At 38.1% G+C, this 10,724-nt stretch overlaps 7 protein-coding genes across 7 annotated transcripts; 6 read left to right on the top strand and 1 right to left on the bottom strand.

Moving 5' to 3' along the window:
* Window positions 1–1,105: 1,105 nt before the first annotated feature.
* Window positions 1,106–1,485, top strand: RO3G_15213 (uncharacterized protein; the record flags this gene model as incomplete). Its single annotated transcript, XM_067669797.1, has 2 exons — window positions 1,106–1,311; window positions 1,359–1,485. 2 exons carry the CDS (start codon window positions 1,106–1,108, stop codon window positions 1,483–1,485), a joined length of 333 nt encoding a protein of 110 aa, XP_067525898.1.
* A 475-nt stretch (window positions 1,486–1,960) lies between these two features.
* RO3G_15212 (uncharacterized protein) lies at window positions 1,961–3,191 on the top strand (the record flags this gene model as incomplete). The annotated part of the gene is made up of 6 exons (XM_067669796.1): window positions 1,961–1,979; window positions 2,028–2,217; window positions 2,271–2,325; window positions 2,380–2,604; window positions 2,668–2,813; window positions 2,900–3,191. 6 exons carry the CDS (start codon window positions 1,961–1,963, stop codon window positions 3,189–3,191), a joined length of 927 nt encoding a protein of 308 aa, XP_067525897.1.
* A 1,473-nt stretch (window positions 3,192–4,664) lies between these two features.
* On the top strand, window positions 4,665–5,079 carry RO3G_15211 (uncharacterized protein; the record flags this gene model as incomplete). The annotated part of the gene is made up of 2 exons (XM_067669795.1): window positions 4,665–4,712; window positions 4,792–5,079. 2 exons carry the CDS (start codon window positions 4,665–4,667, stop codon window positions 5,077–5,079), a joined length of 336 nt encoding a protein of 111 aa, XP_067525896.1.
* Window positions 5,080–5,685: 606 nt separating this feature from the next.
* RO3G_15210 (uncharacterized protein) lies at window positions 5,686–6,219 on the top strand (the record flags this gene model as incomplete). Its single annotated transcript, XM_067669794.1, has 1 exon — window positions 5,686–6,219. The coding sequence occupies one exon, from the start codon at window positions 5,686–5,688 to the stop codon at window positions 6,217–6,219; it is 534 nt and encodes a 177-aa protein (XP_067525895.1).
* A 184-nt stretch (window positions 6,220–6,403) lies between these two features.
* RO3G_15209 (uncharacterized protein) lies at window positions 6,404–7,627 on the bottom strand (the record flags this gene model as incomplete). The annotated part of the gene is made up of 2 exons (XM_067669793.1): window positions 6,404–6,757; window positions 6,869–7,627. 2 exons carry the CDS (start codon window positions 7,625–7,627, stop codon window positions 6,404–6,406), a joined length of 1,113 nt encoding a protein of 370 aa, XP_067525894.1.
* A 1,402-nt stretch (window positions 7,628–9,029) lies between these two features.
* On the top strand, window positions 9,030–9,287 carry RO3G_15208 (uncharacterized protein; the record flags this gene model as incomplete). The annotated part of the gene is made up of 1 exon (XM_067669792.1): window positions 9,030–9,287. One exon carries the CDS (start codon window positions 9,030–9,032, stop codon window positions 9,285–9,287), a length of 258 nt encoding a protein of 85 aa, XP_067525893.1.
* Window positions 9,288–9,763: 476 nt separating this feature from the next.
* On the top strand, window positions 9,764–10,279 carry RO3G_15207 (uncharacterized protein; the record flags this gene model as incomplete). Its single annotated transcript, XM_067669791.1, has 1 exon — window positions 9,764–10,279. One exon carries the CDS (start codon window positions 9,764–9,766, stop codon window positions 10,277–10,279), a length of 516 nt encoding a protein of 171 aa, XP_067525892.1.
* Window positions 10,280–10,724: the final 445 nt, after the last annotated feature.

Below are 10,724 nucleotides of genomic sequence, written 5' to 3'. Positions count from 1 at the left end.
TTCTTTAAAAAAAGTGCGCTAAATTGATTTTGTTTTGTGTGTGATTTTTTATTTAAAAAGTACGCTAATTTTTTTTTATAAAATGCGCGAATAATTTTTCCACATAGTGTACAGTACTTCCAACAAGTAATATCACAGCCAATCAAAATCGATGTCACTGGTCAACCAAAATTGACGTCATTGTCCAAACAAAATTTGATAAACGCTATAGTAGATGGTGTTGCGCCTGATCACGTGATTGGTCGACGGCATCGATTCCTGCAGTAGATGTACCTTATTTTAGCACTGTGTGAATACAGTCCATCCGGAGTTGAGTGTGCCTCCGAAAAAATCAAGTGCGCCAAAGTGAAAATCAAGTGTCCCATCTCGCCCCTCAGTATCCTCAAATCTAGCACTCTCTTGGTCCCAACGCTGGCCAGTTATATGTTCAATATTACATGAACTGGATCAACTTCAACATGTCACAGCTATCCCCATTACTCACCCACATGGTCAGAAGCTCCTCGAATGGCTTAAACATTTCCTTTAGCTCCATCTTTTATGGCTCCACACATTTCTCCTCCCTTTACCTTTTTTACCCTTTATCCCAGAGGGGTTTTTTCATAACATCGACATCCTAACGGATTGACCTGGTCCGGGCGGACACTTATTTGTTTTTATTTTTAGCGCTCAATTGGACTTTCAATAAAGTATAACATTTAAACAAAATCAAGTGTCGCCATGTTTTAATTGGAGTGTTCCTTCAAGTGAGCCTTTCCAAATTAAGAGTGTCGTCTTTCTTAGCGAAAAGTGTGTCTTCCAGTGCGTTTTGCTTTCTATATTTTTCCTTCTGAAACACGCCCAGACGGACGGGAAGTTTATAACTGAAGAAGTATTGCATTTTTCGTTCGACATTGTATATGTTAATAAAAAAAAATGTTGAGTTATTTGTCGCACACAGTCAGTTGTTACATTCATTGGTATTATCATATTCATTGCACCAACACTTGAAATAAAAGCTTCTTTTCCCAATGATTTAATATTCATTCTCGTTAGTTTACTATTTCATAGATATCACAGAGTGATAAATGCAAGTGGCAAGTTTGAAAATAGTAACTTTTCAAACATGTTTGCGGCAAACAATGAAGCCTTGATTTTATTTTATATTCAAAGAGTAACTCATAAGCTTGGATTACGGAGCCGATGGCAAGGATTAAATGGAAAAGGTGGGAAGTACTTGCATGGATATCAGGGCCAACGTGCCATTTGTTTGTATGAATTTGAGCGAGATAAGCCAAAGAGAATGTCCATAAATCACAAATCAGACCAGATGTATGTTTCCAGCAGAAGATGCCAGACCTACTAGGACAAAAAAATAGCACAAAACGTGAGGGTTCATTCCCAAAATATTTCCCAAGACATGCGCTTTCAGTGATGCCTCCTGCCGCAGACGTAGTGTTGCAGTCGACATCATCTCACTTGGGCGCTTCTGAAGCGCAGACGTAGTGTTCAACAGAGGCCCTTGTCAAGTATGTGCAAGATGTTATAACAGCAAAGAAAAAAAAGAAATAAACAACGGAATATTTATTATTCGGGGGAGGGAGAAAACCACAGCCAATCACCATGTGCAAAAAAAACTTTTTTTTTTTTTTTTTAGCGCAAAATCATTCTGTTGTGTTCCAAAGATAATCACTGTATAGCAATCAAGCATTATTAACGATTGGTAGTGTGAGTATATGGAAATGTAGACTTATATGTATGTATATCTACTAAAATAGACTGGTGAATGAGGAGCAAGTGCTTATATTAAATTATGAAACATCTGCATGATAACAAATAATATTTAGTCATATGCATAATGCTGTGGGCATTTCACCATCCACATAGTGCATAGATAATTTTGGGTCCTATTGAAATCTCCATTTTTATTTTTGTGAACAAAACACATTCCTTTTTCTTCATATCTTCTTCCGTATTCCACATGGAACAGCATCCAAAGGGTAATTTATTTTGGCGTAAACGTGGATTTCACTAATAATATTTGTTAGAACTGAGCGCATATGTCAAGGACCATGATTCCCTAAATTTCTTAGCTTTTACCAACAAACACAAGGACAAAATTGCTGAATGGTCCATAAGTCTCACGCACAAGAATGCTATTGAACTGCACTCGTACTGGAAGCGCTGCTCTGCACGCAATGTACGTGAGCATGGCAAGAAAATGACGGCTGCACCACGGTAAGTTGCTTTAATTTTGCATTGCAATGAAGGCTGAGTATTTTTTATTTTAGGCAAACATATGACAAAGTCATGTGGGAGTCAATTTTGACGATGGCAAGAAAGTTGGTAAGCAATCAATGCTGCATTTGGCAAATGTAGATTTTCATTTTGGAGTTTTAGGATCAAGCCAAGAAGACGTACCAGACTGAGGCCATAGACGTACTCATCGCTGCCGTACCCTCTTCGTCCACAATGCTGAAGAATGTGTTTGATACCCATGACAAGTCGCTTCAACAAGATGGCCAGCCGCAAGACGAGCAGCAGCAAGAAGATGCGATATCACTCCGTCCTGAATGGGAAGATTTGGATTTGGAAGAGCGATTGCACTTCTTGGCTTATAAAAAGGTAAAGGGAACATGTAAAGCATGCGCGAGGATCATTTCAGTCAATGTTGTTATTTTATAATAGATATCCGGCCGCACATTCGACGCTGTGGAAAAACAGGTCTTGATTTCCATGACAAATGATGGATCTGTGAAAAGCTGCTTGATGTACTTAGCTGCCCAACACCTTCTTCTTGATACCATGACCGATGACGACATGATGTGCTTAAAGTATGGTAAAAAAGATAGTTGCCAGGTATATAACGTCTGTCCTGACCTTTATATTTTGAAAAAAAAAAAAAAAAAAAAAAAAACAGATTGCTACTGTCGAGAGTTGTAAACATTTCCAACCCTACCTTCAAGAACCTCATGGCCAAGTATCTCGAACCTGACGTCCTGCAATCCTTTGAACAAGCTCTTCCAATACCATTTGAATTGGATCCTACAATTTCAGATTTTATCAGCCAAGTCGAGGCCAAGGAAGACGACGTGGATGCCATCTTGGAGCTTGTTTGCGAACAAAAATTGAAGTATTTACAGCATAAAACGTCGGACATGTATGCTTGTATCTGCTGTGTGGAGCACATGTACAGTAGCCGCTCTATTTAAGGGTGGCCAAAATTTTTGGAATATCCACCCTTAAATAGAACATACCCTTAAATCGAATTCCGTGACTGTTACAAAACGGGGTCACTTTATGTATTGTTGTTACATTATAGACATGTTTGTACAACATGTTTCCACGTAGGCTACTGTCGGTTGATATAGGTCTGGTAATTGTGTAATGACATTAACAAATCAAAACTTGTTTTTAAGACTTGATCAAAGTTGCTGGAAGGATAATATACGAGTCGTAGGCCCAAAATAATTTTGACGAGAATAAATATATGACATAACAAAAGTTATTTTCTTTGTTTAAATTCTATCTATAAAAAAAAATCCAAATAACAAACGTGTACGCCTTCCTTTCTCAAAAAATTGAGCTTTTGGATCAAAATGCTACTGGCCAGCTTAATCAAACAGAATTAGGTGAATGGGCTATGAAGAAATTCAATTTAGATCAACCACTTGCCCAACAGACTATATCAAATATCCTCAAAAATGCTGAAACGTTATATAGTAATGTTAATGTTGTCAAAAATAGCAAAAGCCTAAAAACAACACGTTATCCTCAACTTCATGATGAAGTCGAAAAGTTTGTTGCAGACATGAACAATAACAATCTGCCAGTCAATTGAGACTCAATCCTTCGATATGTAAGACCTATTGCTTGAGTAAAGTATAGAATCCCTGAAAAAGAAATTTCATTTTCTTCTAGATGGCTCACCAAACTTTTTAAGTGAATTGGAGTAAAATGCAGTCCAATGCATGGTGGAAGTGCCTCAGTAGACATCTCTTCTGAAAACATTCAGAACGAATTGAGGAAGATAGAAGAACTTCTTGGGCCATGTGATCCTGCAAATATCATGAACTTTGATGAAACAGGCTTACATTACCAGCAACCACCAAGAAGAACCATATGTTCCGAGTCGCTTGGTGGCCTTAAAAAAGTAAAACTCGTCTGACAGTTGGGTTGCTCTGTAACTCGGATGGGTCTTACAAAGGGCACCCAGTTGTTATCGGACAACACAAGAGCCCCAAGTGTTTTAAAACAATAGCTAATTTGTTATCCATGACTGCAATTGGAAAAAAAACATGAAATTGAATACCATTATTCTACTAATGCTTGGATGACAACATACGTGAAAAAGTTAAATGTTGCCTTTGGAAGACAGAATCGAAAAATTGCTCTTCTTTTGGATAGTGCATCCGATCATAAAATAAAGATTCCGCTCAACAACATTAAATTGATATTTCTTCCAGCAAACACTACTAGTAAGCTACAGGCTCTTGACGCAGGTAACCTATTATTTGTTGACAAAATGTTATATAAGCTGTCTTTTTGTTTTACAGTTTTCTCATTCATATTTTGTATACACAGGAATTATTGACAAATTTAAGGCACACTTCCGAGCCCAGCAGTACGATCGTGCTTTATGTCTGTATATCAGTAAAAAGTTGGATAATCCGAATGTTTACAAAATGAATCAAGCTCAGGCTATGTTTTTTCTAGCTAATGCATGGCTTAAAGTAAAACCAGAAACAATAAATGGAATGCTCCCAGATCTCCCCCGGGAACTTTGACAACAAAGTTACTGATGTTAGCTAGTTGAACCTTGAAGCAGTTGAAAGCGAGATGATAGTATGTTATACAACAAGCACTACTAATAATGAAGAAACAGCAGAAGGCAACATAGATGAAACAGAAGAAAATGACAACACAGAGCAAGATGAGCAGCGTGTCGATATAGTAGAGTGTAAAAATCGGTTGAGAGAAGCCTATGAAACTATTCTCATGTACGAAGTTCCTTTGGATGATCTTGATCGTAAATTACATTGCCGAATTCAGATGAGATTGGCTGGCTTTTGTGCTGAATTGAATAAGTCAAAAGAGTAAACAGATCTTTGATCTTATTTTACAAAGTAAAAAATTTATTGTTAGAGTACTCCAAAAAACTGTTACTTATAAAAAATCTTCTATTTAGTGGTAAAAATTTTTTGCGTTCCACCCTTAAATAGAATAGTGGTATAGTGGTATTTATGCTGGGGACCTGTGCCGTTCTTTAGAATTACACCCTTAAATAGAAAATACCCTTAAATCGAACACCCTTAAATAGAGCGGCTACTGTAAGAATATAAAAATAGCAATCTCTATCGTACTCATTGTTCTTCCGATAGCATTGACAGTCTTGACCTGTGGAAGGATGACAGTGGATCGGAAGCCACATATTATCGTCGATTGGCTACCTTGTTTGATCACATATTCAAGCACACAGATATCAAACTTGTTGAGTAAGGTTTATACGTTACGTGTAATTTTATTTAACATTGACTTGTTTCTTTTTATGCGTACTTTAGCGGTGAAACCGGATGCAATGCAACAAAAACTACAATTGCCTTCAACAAGGCTATGTTTAATACGCACGACATGGCCCCCACATATCCCCGCAAAATCGACCTACTTTTAAAATGCCAACACTCGAATCAGAAGGATTTGGTTGACATGTGTTCGAACGAGTTTAAAAAAGCAGCAGTCTCCAAGTCGGTGGTGATATCTCAACAGGCAAAAAATATGCGAATTAACGCATCAATTTTATCCACGAATGGTCTATTGGGTGTCACAGACACCATGTACTTCGATGTCGTTGGCACTGACGCGTACCTATTCCTTTTACGCTATCTTCGCGAACACCAATTATACCTTGGATCTCTTGTGGCGGATGTGCTTCATTTCCCCACCAATGCACTATTCCTCGGCGACTTGCGCAGCCTTATTACCGCCTTGTTTCAATTCAAACAATTCGTGCTTGGTCAAGAAAAAATGATTCGTAGGACAATCAACAAGCAATTGGCAAGGAAGCGCTCGGCCACAATTGTAGATACGACAAACTTGCCATCATCATCAGCTGGAGGCGACCAACACTCTTACCCGCCTGGATATATTTTTTTCTCACCCAAGGCGGCATTACAAAAGAAGGCACGTATTGATACCGACAATGACGATACCGACAAGGATAATGAATCCAGAGAAAATTGAACTCTTTTGCCTTGGGCTACACCCGCCCTTTGTTCAATCCTCTCGACAGGTTTGTTGCCTCCTCTAAAATTTTTTACCCTACCATCTTTACAGTCCATCCAACCAGAATAAAAATCACATGTCATCAGATGTCCCTTCCAGTGAGGCTTTCAAATTAAGATTTTTTTTATTTCATGCAACTGTGTTAAATAGGTTTTCCATGTAAGCAGTCATCAAATTTGCCAACAGAATAGTTAATAAACCTATACAGATGATCATACGGTATTTTGTTGCAGGCGACTGCGATGCGATCAGACAAACCATCTTCGGTTTTCAATTCATCTCTTCGCACATGACTTTTTACAACCGACCAAAATTGTTCAATTGGGTTGAGCTCCGGTGAATATGGCGGAAGGTAAATACATCGGTATCCACGGCTCGTAATTAATTCTTCAATTTCCTTAGACTGGTGAATAGGTGCATTATCCATGACGAGGTAATAATTCTGGAATTGGATGTGATTATCCATTACATCCATGACGTCTTCCAGAAAGCATATCTAATGATGTGTGCAAGTACCGGATCGTTTGACTGTTGTTGATGCGCCGCCTACCAATTTGCGCTTTTTGCTTTGATCTTTCTTTTTGACCGGAGGTTTGCGGATGCTCACTTGCACAACACCAGCAGCACTAATTGCACCCAAGATTGTATGTGTTTTCGCTCGAGTCGATTTTGTTTCCACAATTGCCTTCTTTCCGGCAGGTGCATATCCATACGTACGACGAAGATTGATACTGAAAGCTGATTCGTCGATAAACACACAGTTCATGACGAAGTCCATGTCAGTCGCCAACCATTTTTTTGCCCACTCAAAGCGCTTTTGAATTGTTTCAGGAGAATTGCGTGCTTCTGGGTGCAATGAGACTTTCTTGAATGTGAGCTTACAATCATTGGTCATGAAATCGTGTACTGCTGTTCTCTGGATTGATAAGTCTTCGAAATGCGTTACTAAGACATTCAACACATCGTCAACACGCTTGGTTGGTGCGTCGTCTATAAAATTTATGACAAATGTTTTATGTTCCTCGCCAAGGATTGGAGGGGGGCCGTGTACCACATCATTCGGTTCAATCTGCCCGGTTTTCTTGAAGTTTCTGATCCAACATTGTGCCGATTTTTCAGGAACGTTGTGAATCCTTCCAGCCTCAGCTGCTGTGCAAAGTTTTTCGATGTGGTAATCAACAACAAGTTTCTTAACATCATACGAGTAGCGATTTCCTTTGTTTGGATTTTTTGACGTAGGCGGATCATTGTTGATTTTATCCGAGCTTGAAGATACGTTAGGTGCCTCGTCGACGACCATGTCCGTTGATGGGTGGATGGCGGTGGAATACTTGGTGAAGTTTGTTAAAGTCTCTACTTCCAACATGGGTTCATCATCAAGGTCCTCCAAGCTGTTGATATTATCACCTTCTTCATTAATGACTGTCCCGTCCGTCTGCACGTAAAGAAATTTAAATTCTGGCATGCTTCAGAAGAAGGTAAAAGCGCAAATTTGGTGAATGTTATAAGACAAAAATCACTAGAACCAACTAAAAATATATATTATGATTGTTAAGAAGTTCTCTTTTTTATAATTGGTACTAATTTATAAATGAGACACAATCATTTGATGGACCCCATCATTTTAAAGTTGGTACTACACATTTATGGACCATCATTTCTGTATTCTAGAGCCGAAGCCGATAGTGGTATGGCAGGGTATCTTCCCAAGCTGAAGTCCGGTGGTTTTAGTGGAGCACCATACTACCAAGTGTATTTCTTGGTGTCCCCCTCTCTTATTTTTGGTGATCTACTCCAGCCAAATAAGAAAAAAAAATCTGAGTTACCGACAATGTCACTGGTAGTGACCAGACGCACTTTTCATCAAGCGGAACGACACTCTTAATTTGGAAAGGCTTACTTGGAGGAACACTCCAACTAAAACATGACGACACTTGATTTTTATTTTGGCACATTTGATTTTTTCAGAGGCACACTCAACTCCGGATGGACTGTAAAGAGAAAGGGCACTTTTGTTCCGTTTTATAATTTTAAAATTCTATCTTTGGAAGCCTGTCTAACAAACAAATACTTATTGTTCGATCCCTTTGTGTTCACGTTCACTTAAATTTATATATATAATCTTTATTGTATATTTAACTGAACAATCCCTAATACTACGTTTATTCTATTGCGACTCGTTAAGAATCTGTTGGCTTGATCTTAAGGAAGAGATTATTCTTGACGGATATATTACAATAATATACTCAGAAGGAATTGGTGGAATTATTGTTATATTCAATTCAATCACTACGTGAGGCTGTAGAGCAACAGTAATAACTAATCGAAAACAGTAATATAATAATAACCAAGTACCAATTGTCTCAAATTAATGTCTTTTTTTTTTTTTTTTTGTATGAGGATTTTATTCTAGTGCCGCCTCCAGACGAGCACTTTTACAAAATAGTGAAAATTATCACAATAAAATAACTATTAATATAATAAAATGTAATATTTCTACAGTTTTTGACGATGTGAGTTTTCATTGTGTATTCGTCTAAGTAGTGCTGTGGCTCTTGCTGCTGTTTCATTTGGCCAGAAAGGTGTGTCTTCAAAAGTATATTTCCAGTATAGGAACAAAATTAATGTCATATTTTTAGAAATGAAGTCGCTCGTCGCTTACTTAGAAATCACCTCGTGATTCTTGGCACCTGAAAAAATATAAAAAGAGAGCGAGAGTTTTTTTTTTTTTTTCTTCTGTACTTTTTTCAATACTTCTACAGTTCAACATGAGTACAATATTTTTATATGAAGATGAGCATGGGAATGTTATTGATGAGAATGGTGGTCCTGAGCCCATGGACTACATTGTTGATCAGAATGAATTTATTGTTGAGAATATTGCTACTCGTACAGAGTACTTGGAAAATGCAGTCTCCAATGAATCGTCTTTGACCTGCCCAATGTTGTTAGAAAAGCCTAAAAATGATGATATTCATATGAAGGAGGCAAGACTAAAACGAGAATATATGCGTTATACAATCTAGGATAAAGTTAGGCTTTTCGATCTGAAGATTGAGAAGTGTATGACTGCATCAACTGCAGCAAAGCAGTTGGGCATTCACCCTCGGACAGCTTATAGATGGGTTAGCCAATATAATGCGTGCCCTGACAGTATTTTTGAGAGCTGTAAAAAAGTGGGGCGTAAGTGCATCTTAACTGAAGAGTATAAAACGACTGTTATCAACTTCATTGATGCTAATCCTTCTGCTACTGTTGTTGAAGTGACCGAGCATTTATTGAAGCGATTTCATGATCTTAAAGTATCACACAGCACTGTTAATAACTCTATGAGATGTTAGTGCAATCTTTCGTTGAAAAAAGCAGATTTTCATTCTATTGAGAGAGAAATAGTCCAGCAAAGATTGAGGAGCGGTACAATTGGGTTTGTAAATGGGAAAATACAGACATGGACTTTCTGACGAATTGCGTATTTCTGGACGAGTCTGCTTTTGATATCAATATGAAACGCTCACGAGCTTGGCCGAAAAAAGGTGCTCGCGCTATTGTTACTAGACCTACCACGAGAGCAAACACGACGTCCATATTGGGCGCAATCTCTGCCTCGGGTTTGATTACCGTCGGCGTAAAAAAACCTAGAGCTGTAAAGAAGAGAAAAGCTGATGGATGTATAAGCTCAGGAACTGTTACTGGTCACTATATCAGTTTCTTAAAAACGACTACAGATGAAATGGACAAACACCTACATATGAAAGGTCACTATATTGTTATGGATAATGTACCCATTCACACGCATGAAAACATAAAGAAGTATATTGAGTATCGAGGATATAAGTGTGTGTATCTTCCTACTTACTCTCCTGAGTTTAACCCAATTGAACAATTCTGGGCAGTGGCAAAGAGTAAGGTTAAACGTCATAGGTTTTTGCAGGAAGACACTTTGTCCAAGAGGATTAAAGAAGCTTGCAACAGTGTGAAGCAAAGTGGTTTCAAAGGGTTCGTCTCGCATTCTTATTAGTGTTGGGATAAATGTCGAAACAGACAACCGATGTAATGACCCAAACAAATGTGCGGTTTGGAAAAAAAAAAAAAAAAAAAAAAAAAAAAAAAAAAAAAAAAAAAAAACAGATTGTGAAGGATGGATAAGACGATCTATGAGTTTCTTCGATCGATGCTTGAGCGAAGAGTGATATCATTGTGCTCGTTCTGCTCGTTTTTTTTACCATCTTGTGCAAATGCCTTTCACGTGACGAGACAGCCAAAGAGAGCATTCAGTGGCGACTTTTTGTTTGTATCCCTATCTCTCTCCCTTTGTTTCACTTTCTACCACTTTGTTCTCATAGCAACAATCGTTATGCCGAGGCTAATGCATCTAAAATTTGCTTGCTTCATTTGCGAAGAACCAAAAACTGAAGCCAGAAATCTTCGGTCTCATTTGTTGATAAGTCATTCAATTGATATTC

This window comes from Rhizopus delemar, genomic scaffold (genome assembly GCF_000149305.1).
Source record: "Rhizopus delemar RA 99-880 supercont3.15 genomic scaffold, whole genome shotgun sequence".
NCBI classification, from domain to species: Eukaryota; Fungi; Mucoromycota; class Mucoromycetes; order Mucorales; family Rhizopodaceae; genus Rhizopus; species Rhizopus delemar.
This window is presented reverse-complemented; position numbering and strand designations above follow the sequence as displayed.